At 34.1% G+C, this 17,152-nt stretch overlaps 3 protein-coding genes across 6 annotated transcripts; 1 reads left to right on the top strand and 2 right to left on the bottom strand.

Annotated features, from left to right (window-relative positions):
- Positions 1-2,572: 2,572 nt before the first annotated feature.
- Positions 2,573-4,653, top strand: LOC147918690 (protein SMALL AUXIN UP-REGULATED RNA 12-like). Of its 2 annotated transcripts, none has more exons than XM_087504319.1 (3): positions 2,573-3,049; positions 3,509-4,063; positions 4,378-4,653. In XM_087504319.1, exons 2-3 carry the CDS (start codon positions 3,592-3,594, stop codon positions 4,407-4,409), a joined length of 504 nt encoding a protein of 167 aa, XP_087360445.1. In that variant the 5' UTR covers positions 2,573-3,049; positions 3,509-3,591; the 3' UTR covers positions 4,410-4,653. The 2 variants fall into 2 exon arrangements, with proteins under 2 accessions (XP_087360445.1, XP_087360446.1); XM_087504320.1 differs by having other exon boundaries at positions 2,722-3,396.
- A 1,300-nt stretch (positions 4,654-5,953) lies between these two features.
- LOC104770458 (auxin-responsive protein SAUR76) lies at positions 5,954-6,715 on the bottom strand. The gene has a single exon (XM_010494891.3). It carries the CDS (start codon positions 6,543-6,545, stop codon positions 6,156-6,158), a length of 390 nt encoding a protein of 129 aa, XP_010493193.1. The 5' UTR covers positions 6,546-6,715; the 3' UTR covers positions 5,954-6,155.
- Positions 6,716-10,186: 3,471 nt separating this feature from the next.
- LOC104770460 (sucrose synthase 1) lies at positions 10,187-15,664 on the bottom strand. 3 transcript variants are annotated; one of them, XM_010494893.3, is made up of 14 exons: positions 15,145-15,664; positions 13,839-13,984; positions 13,609-13,735; positions 13,356-13,507; positions 13,075-13,267; positions 12,651-12,986; positions 12,465-12,560; positions 12,210-12,383; positions 12,007-12,123; positions 11,747-11,913; positions 11,431-11,655; positions 10,783-11,346; positions 10,564-10,702; positions 10,187-10,472 (listed from the first exon to the last, which is right to left on the bottom strand). In XM_010494893.3, exons 2-14 carry the CDS (start codon positions 13,940-13,942, stop codon positions 10,440-10,442), a joined length of 2,427 nt encoding a protein of 808 aa, XP_010493195.1. In that variant the 5' UTR covers positions 13,943-13,984; positions 15,145-15,664; the 3' UTR covers positions 10,187-10,439. The 3 variants fall into 3 exon arrangements, with proteins under 3 accessions (XP_010493195.1, XP_087362605.1, XP_087362604.1); XM_087506479.1 differs by lacking the exon at positions 15,145-15,664 and adding an exon at positions 14,068-14,651; XM_087506478.1 differs by lacking the exon at positions 15,145-15,664 and adding an exon at positions 14,186-14,545.
- Between the last annotated feature and the right edge of the window lie 1,488 nt (positions 15,665-17,152).

The raw sequence follows: 17,152 nt of genomic DNA on the forward strand, positions 1-17,152 counted from the left end.
AGATATTGCAGAAGATTAATGTATTCACTTTAAAAATGGCATGCATAATTTTAGTCAATGCATTCATTTTAAACTGGCAGAATCAGTAGACCTTATAATAAAAAAGGAAAAGACCATTTGCAACAGTTATATAAAATGGCATGCATAGATTCAGTAACTGCAGTTCTATTTAAAATTTATGTATTTGTCTCTTTCAGTTTAGTTTGCAACTATTTGATAGATATATATAGATTTAAATTAATTTCATCTACCATTATATACTAATTTTTAACAATTTCCGTCATAATGCAGGATGTGCTAATGCGTGAAAAAAGAGAAAAAGAAGAGAAAAAGCGATTCTCCTGAGTTTTAGAGATTTCTAGCCTTTACTTGAAAAATCTGATAAACCAAAAAAATACACAAGATGATCTCAATTTTTTAGAAAAAACAGCATACTAAATTATACTTACTGCAAAACCTATTTGTATATAAAATATCCAACAAAACAACATAAGCAACCAAAATCAAATATAACAAGAAACGTAAATATGGCTTTACGTAACCAAAGAAATAAAATACACAACAAAACCCAGAATACCCCTTAATCTAACTACTACGTGTAGCGCGGGTCGGTTGCTAGTATCAATCATATAATTCACTTCACCATCTTTGATTTCATCCGACCATGCAAATTTGCATCCTCATTTTCTGAATAAGAAATGAATGGATAAACAACAGCCTACAAAACAGAAAACAATTCAAAAACCCATTGTAGATAATCATATGTGGAAACTAGCAAGAAAAATAAAGTAACACTGCATGTTGTGACATATGTGGAGATCTAGCAACAAAAATAAAATAACACTTTAATATGATAGAATCCAAACGAATTTAACACCGAATGTAGTCTCTAAGTAGCATAAATATAATAAACTCACATTTGACTTAAATGTGCTCTCCACAAAAATGATATCCTCATATGAAACAGTTGCTGCGCCTTTCCAATTAGAGCATTTAGGAGCTTCGATCAATTCACGATTAATTTTTTCTCCCAACAATGATCCAATGTCTGGTACTGCTTCCATCACACATATCTGAAGTGCATATGAGAATCCATCCAAAACATAGCTTTTGGTTTTTTTTTCAAATCACATCTTGTTTTTTCACAATACAATTTAGTAGATAATCATAAGCTTTAAGTCCCCAAGGATAATTACGAACATTACAAAGATCCATTACCATCTTGATGTATAAATGATCGATTTTTTTCGTATCACCCTTAGCCATGACCAACCCACCTATCACACAAATATAGACGAAACGGATTCTATCCTCCCGAGTCCACTTCTTTACATTATCTATGTCATCCAACAACTTCTTTATGCAAATCTGTCCATCTCTCTTCAACAATTTACTCCAAAATCCTTTATCATCTTTCCAATTCTCATAATCATACCTCCCATTATCAATGTATTTGAGTCCACTTACTGCATAAAATTCTTGGAGTGAAAATCTAAGTGGTTTTCGTCCAAACACAAACCATAACTCATGATTTTTCTTTGTTACCAATTGCCTACACATGATGCAGTGTACCAAGCGAGCTGAATAACTTAATTTATTTTCGTGTATTGCAAAGACATGAGCGAACACTGGATCTCTCTTCACTTCATCATACTCTGATGGCAATGCTTCCTTTAGTTTGCTCAAAAGAAACATTTTGCAGCTGTTATTTATCTTTTCCACTAGTGGCTCTTTTCCATCTTTAAATAGACGCTTTGGACATTCATTTTCCATGTCTGCACAAAAGCAATACACACTTAAAATATAAAAAAATCATGAAAGTAGATCAGTCACAATGTGAACAAATTATTTACGTAGTTATTTACGTATTAACGATAGCAAAACAAACTCTTTTCATGAAATAAATCAAAAGCTAAGCAACTGAAGCGTAACTACGTACACCTAATAGAACGAATCAAAGCAACATGAGTACTAAATATAATAAGTCCAACTCATGCAAAGAAATCGAAGCTACCAAAATCCATTTTAATCTGTTTGAAACATAATTTTTACCTAGAATATATATGAAGCTCTGAATATTTATAAACCACAAAACTGTTAAGAAACGCCTGCTCTACCTTCTAATAACAGAGAATTAATAAAATTCTGATCGAGGTTCTGTTTGGAAAATTCTGAGTGCCACAAAGATGATAAGACAAATCGATGTGAGAGAATAAGAGAGAATAAAATGAAGAAATATAAAGAAAAAAAAATTTGTTTATGAAAACTCAATTTTTCTGAAAAAGAACAATAGATGAACGACGGCTACAATTATTTTAAGTAAAAGAATATTGTATTGTCTTATATTTTTGTTCTAAAAAATATTAAAAGAAAAAATTGATTTAAGGAATATTTTTTTAACGTTTTGTAAGATTTAAAAAAACTAAGATTATAATGAGATTTTAATAATATAAATGCATATGTGATCAATCTTGTTTATAGAATGCATAGATGGACAATAATTGATTTATTTATTCTTTATTTCTAATTTTTCCGATAATAAATTAAAAAAAAATATATGAGGAAGGAACGTGAGAAAATAAAACAGAAGAACCTGAAAAGGCGAAAGTGAAGGGATAGCCAACAAAAAAAAAAAAAAAAATCTTAAAAAAAAAAAGATCCTGCGAGAGAGAATCAATGAAACTATAAAAATCCAAATAAAGGCAATCCTTAATTTCTCTCGCCATCTCTCAAAATCCGCTTCTCTCTAATTCGTTTTTAATTTCACCCCACCAAATATTTAGATTCTATATTAACTTTTGATTTTGTTTTTTTTTCAGTTTTAATATTTTTTGTTTAGTTTCAGAAGTACTTGAAAACATCTCTTCCTCGTATCATCATCGTTTTTGAGCTATTTGATAACAGAAAAAACCTAAAAAAAGATCCAAGCGTACAAAAAACAAAACGAAACCTTTGTGAGCTCCTTTTTTTGTTTGGTTGTTGCATGGTGTGTTTCTTCATCGTGTCTTCTTTATAGCTAACGAAAGCTTCGATTCGTTTTCCTCTTCAGGTAATTAATTCTTATTTATTCTGATAATGTTTATACTTACGTAATTCACACGATTGCTTGTTTATAACTTTTAAGGTTTTTGTTTTCATCTGAATTTATTTTTATTCTTTTGAGAACTTTTTTTATATTACGGATCCGGATCTAAATCTAGATTCAGTTTTTTTTTTTGTTGTTGTTTTTTTTTTAATTATATTTTTTAAGGTTTGATGTTCTTGAGAATGATCTGGTTGATAGGGTTACCATAGATTCCATGTTCATAAAAAAGTGGACTCTAAAAATATTTGCAGTTTGAGAAAGAACATTCTTTAATAAAGACGCTTTTGGATCTGCTTATCTTGTAGATGTGGGTGGGTCCTCTGTTTTGGCTGCTTATATTTATTTATTTAGGGGTCATAAAACTGTGTAATGTGTTTATTTCTTTGTTTTGATGCAACTTAGTTTGTGGTATTGTAAATGCAGCTACAAGGGAAGAAGAAGAAGATCATATGTGACATTTGATCTCTCATTAACGAAACGTGTGTGCGGGATTATTAATTAGGCAGATGGATGAAAACAACGCGGCAAAGTTAACCGGAATCAGGCAGATTGTGAGGCTTAAGGAGATTTTGCAGAAATGGCAAACCGTAACGATAGGCCCCAAGTCAGATGTTCCTCCATTGGAAGCAGGAAAGCAAGCGGCCGAGATGATTGCACCCGCCCTCAACAAGAGGCTATTAGAAGTAAAGAACGCTGACTCGGATGAGGAGAACTGTCAAAGCCCTGAGCCGCCTCGTGATGTTCCTAAAGGGTATCTTGCGGTTTATGTTGGACCAGAGCTAAGGAGGTTTATCATACCGACAAGCTATCTCAGCCACTCCCTCTTCAAGGTGTTGCTTGAGAAAGCAGAGGAAGAGTTTGGTTTTGATCAGAGCGGCGCCCTCACCATCCCTTGCGAGGTCGAGACTTTCAAGTACTTACTTAAATGCATGGAGAACAATCCTAATGATCATCACCCTGATGAAGATGACAACTCCGGTAAGCCCAAAGACCTCTCTCTTATCTAGACCATCATATCAATGGCCAAGCCAGGCTTAAAATCAGGCAGGACTGGGTTTAAACCATGATGAATCAAGGCTAAAAACATGCTGGGCTGCAAATGGGCCTGTCGAGCCTGTTAGGGATACATTAGCAACCACCATACGCTTATCATCTTTTCTGCTCCATTAACAATCAGAAGAGACTTTACAAATTGTTTGATGAGAAATCAAGCAATAGATTGGTCACTATATTGTTATGCTGATTTTTGAGAAACAAGAGCGATACTGATGGTTTTGTCTTGTCTTTTGCAGATGAGGAGGCAGTAGCAGCAAAGGAAGAGTAAATACAAGTCAAGTGATAAAAAAAAAACTCCTATAACTTTTTATTTTGTTACCATGATTCTTGTTATCTTTTAATTAATCATATACTGATGGAAACTAATTGGGATGATAAATTTGGGGTGTAATTGTAAAAATCAGGTTATTTTTTTGTGTTTTCCTGGTTTTTTTTCTTTCTTCATTCTTTGTCAATGACGATATAAGTTTACTAGCCATATATGTTAGATGTGAAAGGATTTGGTGGTCAAAGTGTGATACGAAATTATAAACAAAAATATAACCTCTTGAACGAAAACATGTGCACATTTCTTGTCTTCTCGTCAATTGTTATTATCGAAAACGACTGTTATGTGTGTCAATCAAGTAGACTAGTGAATAATATGCAACAAACTTATATACTTTATATGGCATGGGGTATATATCAATATATGGCTTGTGGTTGATTTTTTCAAGAACTGGTCGGATTTGGTGTAAATACTTTTTATTTAAGATTTTGAGGGGTTACATATACATGGAGTGTAGTTGATTTGTCAAGAATTTGTGTGTATATATACGTTTTATTTTATTTTAGCTGATGTATATATGGATTGTTGCCTTGTTGGATCACAATTAATTGTGAATACACGTAATTTAATATGTTGTTCAGTCTACTGGTATGGGAAGCTCCAATTGTGTTCCCATGCGGCCATGCGATAATGTTCTTGTGTGCGTGGGCATGTGGGGACAAATTAAGAGTATATATGTTACTTTGGAATACTTATTTTATCATACGTTTGGGAATTGTGGAACGTCATAAAACAGGAAAACATATGGATTAGTTTTACATGTGAATTTTTAGAACTAAAAATGCAAAACCTTTTTACAACATGTCAGCATATCTTTTGAGAAAACGAAAATTAAAGATGACGTAGTTCTTTTGTGGAAAATTAATTCTGTGTTTCTTTTTTTAAGAAGATAAATAAAATTTCACATTGACGAGGTGTCCGGACTCCGGAAGCCCCCTTCTCCCCTGCGTCAACCCTCATATTTCCTTTGTGAAATATTTTAATGACGTATGGGCCAATCAGTATAAAATAAAATATAAGATGAATTGATTAGGGTTGAAATTTTGTAACCCGTGATTGATCGATCTAGTTCACGAAGTCTGCTATACTCATTTGACCGCCGTAGCTCCGAGTATTGTATATATATCCAATATATTGATCAACATTGACATTGCAATTAGTTTTATCCAGTGCCGGCTTAACAGGGAGGGCGGGCAGTGCGACCGCTCCGGGTACATAGATTAAAGAGACATATACGTATCAGAAAAGGGGCACACATTTTTTTTTTTCTGTAAGTTAAAGAGGCAGAAAAAATATATTTTTAATTTAAAGGGGCACAAAAAAAAAATTTGTAAGCTAAAAATGGGCACAAAAAAAAATTATATGAACCAAAAAGACTTTTAAAAAAATATCAGTAAGTTTTTCTATAGGTTAAGGGGCATTTTTTTTTTGTTTGCCCAGGGACACGTAATATGTTTAAGCCGGCACTGGTTTTATCCCGTACATATTAAAATTGATCATTCTTATATTACATTGCAAGTCAATGTTTACACACAATATACATTTATTTATCGGTTGTCGTATCGTTTAACAGAAAAAAATATATATATAAAATTTTGTTTAACGAAAGACTGTAAAGTATACGAAGTATAGAATATACAAACAGCATCATATATTTCGGACGGACCTAAATTAATTGTAAAGAAGTTAACAAGCGTAGAACTCGACGAGTTCGTGGACGGACTCGGGGCGTGACTCGTCGGCGTCGGCGTTCTCCAGCATCCAAAGTAAATGCTCAAACAAGACAACTTCGCACGACACGGAGATGGAACCATCCTCGCTGCCGCCACAGCCACCATCCACCGCCGCTAGCTGCTGAAAGAGCGGGTGGCTCACGACGTCAGAGCTCACATGGTACTGTCGACGTGTTCGGCCGACGTAGACAGTTTGAAGATATTCAGAGGGAAATGCACTCACGGCGGAGGATCGGCCGTGATTTGCTGGAGCCGAAGATGGCTGGTTTGGCTTGGTGTTGAATGAGTTGAGCTTCTTCAAAACTGACTTCAGCTTCATCAGTTTGTTTCCTCCTTTCGCCATTTTCGATTCGGTTTGGAGACTTTAACGCCGGAGTGAGTTTTTCGGTAAGAGATAGAGAGAGAGATGTCGATGTCGAAGAAAGGAATGAGAATGGGGTTCTTTATATAAAGTTTATAGGGGTAGTTTCGTAGTTATAGTTTCTTTTTCGCCCAATAGAAATTTGTTTTAAAAAATTTGAGAACCCTCAGGTACCTTATCAACCGATTTTGAATAGCCAATAATCTATAAGTTTCCTTTATTTTATATTTGGGCAAATCTCTATAAGTAGCCTATAAGTTGCCAAGAGTCGGAAGCAATTATTCGAAAAGATTATGATTATGAATTAGAAAAATAAAAGCGAGTGTCACACACCCTAAAAAATACTTTTGCTTTTATATAAAAAAAAACCATGCAAATCCACATCACTCCAAAAGTTTTTGTTATCCCAGTCAACCATATACATCATCATTGCTCCATGATGATTTAAAATTTATTTAACTAACGTTTTAACTACGTTGTGGTAAGACCCTATGAGAGACTTCGAGTGTGTAAAACTATTATCTTGGTGGATGAAGTTTGGATTAGTGTTGGATTTTCATCATCACTTTTTAATGGAAATAAATTCGGATGGTAAAGTATCATGACGACTTTATTATACACCCCTAGACTATATATTTTGATGCAATGTATATACATATCTTCAACGAATTTTCATTGTATTCATTTTAAAATTTTAATTGTACCTTTTTTCAACGAACTTTAATTGTTTATTTAATAATCACATTTTTTTCTTCTAACAATTTATGGAGTTCCCATATTTTTTTCTTGTTTATACACAATGTTTTATCTTTGAATGAAGATCATAACAATATAAATGAAAACTTGAACTTTATGTAATCACTCAATAATTATAATAAATTAATCCAACAACTAAAGGAGGTTCATGAACTTTAAAAGCGGCTACTTCTATTTTGTTAGGTAATTTGGCTAGTATCTAGACTATTATTTCTTTTGATTAAAAAAATTATCATCTTCTTTTTTTCCTTACACATAACATGTTACAAAACACCTATGTATCAAATTGCCAAATTTTTTTGTCATGTTGTTGTGGTTAGATTAGAGTCCGACATTATTCTTTTGTGCAATGTATTTATTATTTACGTTGTATTGGCCACTACTGTTACAGCATGTGAGTTCCGGAAGATTTGTCTCTCTTTTTTTTACGTAAAAATGTTATCATAATCAGCCGACACAATGAGCATCAAATGTCTTTCTAATCATGTAACCAATGTATTAATATTTAATATATTGGACCTCCTCCTAGTAATTTGTCTACTTATAATTTATGAAAAAGTTTATCAATCCTCTTAATAAACTATGCCATAATATTAATTAGAAGTGAGAAATAAAAGATTGGCGGAAGAGTCCAAGTAAAGATAATATAGAAGAAATTAAGATGAGAGTAACTACCAATTCTAACTTTATTATAAATTAAATTTGTTAATGAAAATTTCAAGTCCAATATGGGCGGACTCTTCACCTGCCAAAGCGTCAAGCTGTAGACGAACCGTTTAGACGAATACGACGGAGCTTATTTTCTTTCCCAAAAGGCCAAAACGTTCGTTGAAAGACTCTGGTTGTTGTTTTTCTCCTTCAAACTTCAAAGTAAGAATCAATTATTACCTCTTTGAAAAAAGACAAAAGATATTATTTTGGATTTTGCATTTGCGTTTACAATGTATAATCATGTCTGATGAAAAATAAACTAATTTATGGTATACGGTGGTGATTGAGAATTTGTCATGTAGGTCAAAGCCAATATTGAGTTGAGTACTTAATGTTTTATACTACGGATATCCAGTTTTTCCTTACAAGTTTCGAAGATAAGTATGAAACTTCACTATGAAATTCATGGCCAAAGAATATGACTTACATAAATTGTATTTTATGAGTATATATACAGTAGTTACAAAATGATGTTTGATATTCTAGTAATTTTACTTTCAAAACGTTTGTAAATCCCTTACAAAATGTATTTCAAAATAATGGCTAACCGCGTCGATAAAATATCACATTAGCATTCATAGTTTAGGTTCGCCATTGCAAAACATATATATAATCTAAACTTGTGAAAAACCTAAACCATGGAAATTATCATGAAGTTGATAATAAGCTTTAGTTCTTAATATCAGAAGTGTCTTAACCAAAGGGGAATGCACACACATGTGTGTTCCCCACTTCTAAGTGGTGCATAGCCCGTGGACAATAAGACCAAACATTTGTTTTGAGGAAACATTTTAAAACAATACCGAAAGTATAATAAATACTTAATAAACCGTTTTTATTCCCTCTTAGTGTATGTTGGTAAGCGAGGACCCATTTGGATCTTTTGATGTCTTTTTATTCAAAGTATTATATCATCAAAATATATATTGTCGGAAACCCAAGAATTCTCCCTATATTATTATCCCTTTGTCTTCCAAATTATTAGTATTAGCTAATGAGAATCGATTGAACCCTTATATGTTTTAATCACACGGCGGAGAATCGGACTAATCATAAGATATAACTCTGACACAAGGGTTATATAAATGAGAGATGCTTCGAATTTGTGATCATCACAAGAAATAATATCCTCCATATATCTACCTACTTAGAATCTTAGATTATAATTTGATCAAGTTGTTTCCACACATATTATTATATAACATCGACATGAAAATCCTTCTTGTTACAAAGATTGTTGCACTATACATGTGAGAAATTCGACCATCGTCAACCATACCAAACAAGAAAGACATGTGCAACGAGTTGGTGTAGATTGACTTTATGCGTCTCCACTTGCATGGTATTAATGACACTCTTCAATCTTATTACATTGTGAATTATTGTGCAGCAATTTGGGTCAACAACAGTAACATTCGTAGATGAATGCAAGTTGTATGTACCTCTACGGGTGGCAGTAGGCGTGAGTTATCATATTATGTGTTTAGAACCTGAAAGAGTATAGTGATGTATAAAAAGGTCTTCTGATTCGTAGATACATAATCAATTTCACAACTCACTTAACCAACTCTAACAACGTCCAAGCTAAGCTAACCAACTGAGTACAACACTACTCATAAACTCCACTGAAAAATCAAGCTTATGTTTGAACTTAAAAACCCATTTACAACGCACACATTCTTCTGAGCTGATAAGAATTAAGAGACTCAGTATACCAAGTTCTGTTTTGTTCAAGAGTCTTTAGCTCCACATCAATGGCATTTTTCCATATGGAAAGCTGTCATATATAGTCTGCTTAAAAGTTATGTGTTCTCTAGGATAAAGCTAAAACAAAGGATAAAGAACTGAAGAGCAAGGAGAGAGAAGCAGATGATGATGCTGCCCGTTTACTCCTCTTTCTCTCGCCAATCTATCCTGTTACAACAACCAAGTATGTAGGTCTAATTGAAAAGCCCATCGAAGATCCACTTAGGTTGAAACATAGTCAACCTAGTCCAAGCCTAAAACTAAGAAGCCCAACTCTAACAATATTGATTTGTTTCTAGATGATCTGTCATCTCATAATGGCCACACTTTTTACTGTTTAATGGTGGTTGGTTTTGGTTGCTGGAATATGTAAATTATTGAGGAACTAAATGCAAAAGACAACTTCAAGATAGTAAAATCGAAATTTTACTGCAATTAGCAGGGAAATCTCCCAACAACCAGAATTCAAAGCAATGCCTTAGAGGGCAGAGGAAAACAATGCCAAAGGAATGAAAATAACAAAGAAGCAGAGGAACACAAAAGAGTACCCAAATCCGAATGATAATAAGAATCAAAAGGAGATCTTGTTTTATTCTTCAAACACCGGAACCACTCTCTTCAAACTCTTTACTGGTTCCGATCCGAGTCTTTTTTCTCTTTTCTTCAATCCTCCTGAGCAAGAGGAACAGCCTGAGCCTATAAGACACAACGAAACAGTAGAGATATCGCGTTAGAGACAAACAAATGTACCATTCTTTGAAAACTAGAAGTGTTCAAGAATGCATACCAATGGGCGGTACTTCAATGCATAGAACATTTCAAGGTAACGGCGGGCCTCAAGACGGTCAAGGTTCGAAACATGCTTCCAGAATCCATACACACCAGTCAATGTCAGGAGCCTCTGTGAGTATATCTGCCAGGTGTATCTGCAAAACCAACCAAAGATGAGTAAAGGCTAAACTTGAGAATCTAAATGAATTAGAAAGAGAGTGATGAGTTTTCTTACTTCTCCTCGATCCTCTGCAGTCCTCCTTGTGAGATCTCATCCCAGTGAGATGGATCTTCCTTACACTTGGTGAAGAAATCAGCAAGAGTATCAGCAGCCTGATCACCGTGGTACGGGTCAATGTGGAAACCTGATTTGCCGTGCACAATGATCTCAGCAGGACCACCTTTGCAAGTGGCGAACGTCGGTAGCCCACAGGTCATTGCCTCCACAACAGTCAACCCAAAGGCTTCATACAATGCAGGTTGCACAAACGCACCCTTGGTGTCACAGATGTACCTGTACAGCTCACCGTTCCTGACCCGGTTCATCTGGGAGGAGATCCATCGGAACTGACCGTTGAGCTTGTATTCCTCAATGAGATCATACATTTTCTTCATCTCAGCCTTCTCTTCGTTGTCCTTTGATTCTTTCCTCCTGTCTCCTCCCACAACCACCAAGTTAGCTAGCTCACGCAGGCGGGTGTTCTTCCCGTACCACTCAACAAGACCTGACAAGTTCTTGACACGGTCAAGCCTAGCCATGGTGAAGAGGATCGGCTTCTTCTTGTCCTTAAGCACACATCTGTTTCACAAGAAAAGCAAAAAGATTTGAGAAAAACAATCAAAAACGTTAAAGATAAAACATAAAGAGTAATAAAAAGCTTACAGGTGCTCTTCGTTCTCAACATCGCTATAGAGGAGCTCTTCGATCTCAGAGTGGAATTTAGTCAATCTACGCTTCTCCTCGGTGTAAGGGAAGTAGATGCTCATATCAGCACCAGGGGAGACAATGTTGAACTTGGGATCAAACACATCAATCCCGTGAACAACTCGGTACAATCCAGGGAGAGTAAAGGCTGTGTGACTCTCATACTGTCCAACAGTCTCTTTGCTGCAAAATGAGTAAAGAAGACAACTCTTATAAACTAAACCACTTCTCTGAAACTATTCATACATATGTTTACTTCAAACAATATCTTTACCTTCCAGCAATTTCTTGGAATGTACTGGTGATGATGAAATCAGTGTGATTCATTGCGAAAATATCCGCAGTGAACTGGCATGAGAAATGGTACTTCTCGTCAAGCGACTTCCAGTAGATATCAGAATCTGGATACTTAGTTTTCTCCAGAGCGTGAGCAATGGTACACTACAAGAGAATCATTCACAAAACATTATTATCTTGACCACCTGACTTTATTTCATTAGATGGTTATGAAATGTTAAATTCAAGAAACCAAACCTGAGTAACACCAAGTTTGTGTGCCAACAAAGAAGCAACAAGGTTTCCATCACTGTAGTTACCAATGATAAGGTCAGGCTTGCCATTCAACTCTTTCGATAACTCAACCGCAGCATCCTGAAATAGCAAGAGAAGTTCAGGTTTAATCTATAAAAAAGGCAAACAGAACACAGTATTAGAGGAAGAGGATGAGTGTACTTCACCTCGGCGTAAGTCTCTAGATATGGCCAGACTTCAAATCTTGAGATCCATTTGCGAACAATACCCTTCTCTGTTCTGAAGGGGACACGAAGAATGTCACAGTACTCAGAATCATAAACTCTCTCTAGACGTTCACCACATGTGGTTCCAACCGCATCAGGAAGCAGTCGAGTGAGCTGCAAAATAACCAGAACACACGGTTAGATTTTACACATCCGCAAGAATCCAAGGTTGGAGCAAAATCACTCAAAGCTTACAATGAGAATTCGTGGAGTAATGTCGAGTCCTTGTTGCTTAATACGTTGGAGCATCTCTACCTCAAGGGCACGTACTTGATCCAGAATGTAAACAACCTGCAATATCACAAAAAATTTAGCTAATCTTTGACAGAACAAGAAGTGTATATCTCTACTAGACTACTAGAGGAAGAGACTGGTTCTAACCTGACCACCAGTGTCAGGGTAACCAAGAACATTGTCTTGAGCAAAGTAACCATGGGGAGAGAGGATCACGACGTTAAACACCATTGGGACTCTTCCAAGAAAAGTCTCAAGAGTGCAAGGGTCAGGCGCCTCAAGAAGGTCCAAAAGAAGACGGATCATCTCAAGGACACGCTCAGCATTGTTACCCCATCCTCTCTCGAGACCAATCTCCTCAAACTTGGCCTCAAACTCTTCATAGGGTGTTTCAGGCTTAAGCTCTGCCAGGTACTCCTCTGCTTTCCTCAAGACGTGTTGCAGAGTGTTGAGGTTTTGAATCTTCTCGCTCAACATTAAATTCTACAAAACAAAGCACAAAGTCATTCAAACAAAGATTCTTGGTTTAATGGGAGAGAGAGAGAGATTTCAAATGGATTTAGTTCAATACCTTGCCCTGGTGGCTATGTAGACGAAGGAACTTAAGCAATGGAAGCAAGCTCTCCTTGTCATGAAAGAGCTTAGCTGAGAGATGACGGTTAAGGAACTCAACACCATCTCCAATGTACTTGTGGAGCGTTGGACGAGGGACAGACGCATTGAATGGCTCGAAATCAAGCTCAAGAGTGAAATCACCATTCTTACTGCAAATTCAAAATGACATTGTTGAGAGAAACAGAGGTAGAGAAAAAAAACAGAACTTTTTAAGTTAAGGAATTGGTTATAACATACACTCCATCAACGAGTTCTTCCTTGAAATGAAGAAACTCAGCAGGTTGAAGCTCCTCAACGAAAAGAGCATGGAGATCGACTTTTAAGTATTCCCAAACACCAGGACTTGGCCTCACAGCAAGAGCAACCCATGGTGGCAACACTATTGCTTCCTGTTTTTTTCACACCCAACCAAAAAGATCAAATTTTTTGTTTTCCAAAAATAAAAATCAAAACTTTTTCACTACCCATTTGAAGATTTGAGGAAATGTACCTGAGTGGATTTGAGAAGGTCAAAGAAAGCACCACCTTCAAGTTTCTTCTGGGTTTGTTCAGGCAAAGCCTCGAATTCAGCAATGATTTGGTTTTGTTGCAATATTCCTTTACCTTTAGCTTCAACCCTAAAATAAAATAAAAACATGTGAAGTTGATCAAACTTTTTGTTCCATAAACAAAAGTATTGAGAAAAGCCTATTGAAAAGGTGAGTAACGAATGAAACAAACCTGGAAAGCAAGGCAAGGACTTCATTCTTCTCAGAAACAAGCGTTTCGTTCAAACGCTCACGTTGGCTGTGGACGCGCGTTATCATACGTTCAGCGTTTGCCATTGATCAGACGCAGAAACAGTGAAAAGTGTTTTTTTTGTAAAACTGCGGAGAGAGAGAAATAAAAATCAGAGATTGTAATGATTTGATGAAAATAAAATGAAGTGTTTTCTGTTTTCCACATTCACCTCATATATATAAACAAAAGAGAAATATGAATTAGATATTATCATATACAACGATGGTCAAGATATTATAACTAAAAGTCAAGAAACTGATATCAAAGCATGACTGTTTTAGCCTTACAGAGTCCAATGTTATTACGAAAACAAAGCCTAGAAGGTTACTATTATATTCAACTACTTGACCCTCCTCTCTACACGTACACATGGCGAAACCAGAATTCGTTTCATGGTTTCTGGTTCCTAAGTTCGATAGATTGATGATCATTAAACAAATGTTTTGAGCCGACATCGAATTTGACGTTATAGAAAATTGAAAATGATGTTTTAAGAACAAATCTTATCCATCAAAAAAAATTTCATAAGTTTTCGTTAAACATTTCTATCCTCCTCCACCATCCATTGTTAAAAGCAATGGTGTGTGTGTGATTACGAATCTTTTACAAAACATCTTTGTCAAAAAATTTAAATCTAAGCGTGACTCATAAGAACAAAGTGGATGGAGACATGTAGTATAATATAAAGACAAATATAAGAATCCTGGGTACACGTCATACAAATACATTAAAAGAAAATTATTATAATTATTGGGGAAAACTAAAAAACAATTTAGTTTCTTGAACAGTCAGATGTCTCTATAGTGGATTCCATATTTGGAGTTTTTTCTTTTGCAAGAAAATGATTCATAATGCAAAAGAATTTTCCGAAAATGTTAATTATGTTTTTTAAATAATGATATTCTCTTTTTATTTTGCAACACAGCTGGAAAATTCTCTTATGAGAAAATTCCTCTAAAAAATAAAATTAAAAATAAAAAAGCGAGAAAATAGAATATAAAGCACGACTGATTCTTTAAAATATAAAAGAGTTTTGGTGTTTTTTTCCTAACCAGAGATTTTTCAGGAAAGAATTTTCTACAAGATGTGTTGTTTGATTCATCTTCTCTTTTTCAGAAAAAATAAACCAAGAACAAAACAAATCTAGCTAGCATTAGAGCTAAAACATGATTAAAGTAAATGCAATAGACAAACTTCTAAAACAAAAACAAAAAACAAATTAAAGAGAACAGAAGTAGTAAAGAACCTGGAGTAGTAGCTAGAGAGAGAAGTGGTTTGAGTAAGCTATGAAGGTTTACGTTCGATATGCTTCAAATTTATAGGGAGAGGATTCTGAAAGCTTAAATGCAAAATTTGGTAAGTTGATAAAATAATAAAATGAATCATTACTTCCTCTGTTTCCTTTTACGTTTCATTTCTTGGGCTCCAAACCCAGGACAAAAACTACTACAAGTCTAGAAGATAAATGGATTTTTTAAAGTCCAAGGTAAAAGGACATTTTAGGAAAAGAAGAAAGTTCTGGAATGGTGTAATTTTCCTTAAAAATGTATAATCACTAATACTTTTCTCCTTAAATAGAATAGATATCGGATTATATTACTGATCTTTGGATCGAAATTTACATAAATGAGATCTTATCTATCTTTATAATACTTGACAAACAAGAAAAAAATTATTACCATTTATAAAACCACAATAAGATATTTTTTTTTTCAGTGTGCCAAACAATCCAAACATTTCAATTTTTAAACTTAATATATTAGTACGTTTGACTCTGTGGGAAATTTGTTTGGCTTAATAAATGGAAACATTGTAATAATTTTTTTGTTGAAAATTTTTGGGGTAAAGATGATAAAGTGAATTACTAAAAGTATTAGCTTATCTTTAATTTTGAATAAATGCCAAGAGTTTTTTTCTATTATTAGCTAGTATTCATATATTTATGCTATCAAAAAGTCTTTAGAAGTTATTTATTTCTATTTTAAATCGACTTAAATTACATTAAGTTTCTCAACTTTAAAAAAATAATTTTTTACATTTATTGTGATTTGTAAATGATATGTGTTGTCTTTTTTACTAGTATTTTTTTTATAAGTAACTTCTAAATATTTGACAAATAAGCTGTAAACTTATCACATGTTTTCTTTTCGAAAACTTTTCTACCTATAGATATTTTACCAAGGAAAATAATTAATTTCAGTTATATTAACTTTTTTACCTTCTTTAATTCAGTAAATTTACCCTATTTTTTGTTCTTTCTCTTAATTTAGAAATTAATATAACTCTATCAGCAATCTTTGATAAAATGATGAAAACGTATTTTAGAAAAATGGATGGTTGAGCTAAATCATATAAGCTCATCATCTAAAGTCTAAACTCATGCATAGTAATAAAATTGATGTGTTTACAGTGAACATAGTACAATATCACGAAGATGGACGTGACATTGATCACTCTGCAATACAAATACACCTCGACTAAAAGGTAGCATTACCGAAAGCTAGCATCATCGTACATTTTGCCTAAGTATTTTTCTACGTCTTAAAGAATCAAGTTGGACTGATAGATCCACGAAGAGTTGGTCCGTCTCTAACATTTTTAGGTGCGACTAAAAAAATTACGGTAAGCCAAAAATAAAAGAAAAAAGTAAAAAAAAAATTACGGTTGATTAATGTTAGTAACCCATATGTCTGACTCTGATGAATGATATATAACTTATATATTCACGTGATTACACGATTTTTCCTAGTATTTTTATACGTTATCAAATTTTATTGGTATCATATGTTCAATGAAAATGATTTATGTATAACTTAACTAACAACAATTAATAGTCACTTACCTATTGAATTAGTTTTTTTTCTTTAATTATAATATTTTATGATTGTTTTGTAATACGATCTATTCAAATGTAGTCTTTTTGGCGATCAATCATCACTTTGCTTACTTTTTACAATTCATATCTCTTTAACAATGTTTTTTTCACTAGCACCAATATTGTGTTCCGGTTTTAATTGATGGTTTAGATAATGTAGTTTCGTGAGTTATGCAATAAAAAATTCAGTCGCCTTTTTGTGGAAAAATATTCCGTTAATAGTTTGTCATCCAAATTTAATCGGATGTTCCAGAAGCGACTTATATATTTTGTCATCCATTTGCTAAGTTTTTTTTATTCCAAGTTGTTGTTCATTTGCTAAGTTATTAATATTATACCCTTTGACTACATAGAAATTATACGTTGTGAATGATGGAAG

This window comes from Camelina sativa, chromosome 20 (genome assembly GCF_030686135.1).
Source record: "Camelina sativa cultivar CO46 ecotype springtype chromosome 20, ASM3068613v1".
Taxonomy (NCBI): domain Eukaryota; kingdom Viridiplantae; phylum Streptophyta; class Magnoliopsida; order Brassicales; family Brassicaceae; genus Camelina; species Camelina sativa.

Bases quoted from the DNA above. Each gene is read 5' to 3' on its own strand.
- LOC104770458 (XM_010494891.3), bottom strand. From the start codon at position 6,545: ATGGCGAAAGGAGGAAACAAACTGATGAAGCTGAAGTCAGTTTTGAAG.
- LOC104770460 (XM_010494893.3), bottom strand. From the start codon at position 13,942: ATGGCAAACGCTGAACGTATGATAACGCGCGTCCACAGCCAACGTGAG. The intron at 12,384-12,464 runs GTAAGCTTTGAG...GTTATTTTGCAG, and splicing joins TTACTCCACGAATTCTCATT to CTCACTCGACTGCTTCCTGA. The intron at 11,347-11,430 runs GTAAGCTTTTTA...CTTGTGAAACAG, and splicing joins GTTGAGAACGAAGAGCACCT to ATGTGTGCTTAAGGACAAGA.
- LOC147918690 (XM_087504319.1), top strand. From the start codon at position 3,592: ATGGATGAAAACAACGCGGCAAAGTTAACCGGAATCAGGCAGATTGTG. The intron at 4,064-4,377 runs GTAAGCCCAAAG...TGTCTTTTGCAG, and splicing joins TGATGAAGATGACAACTCCG to ATGAGGAGGCAGTAGCAGCA.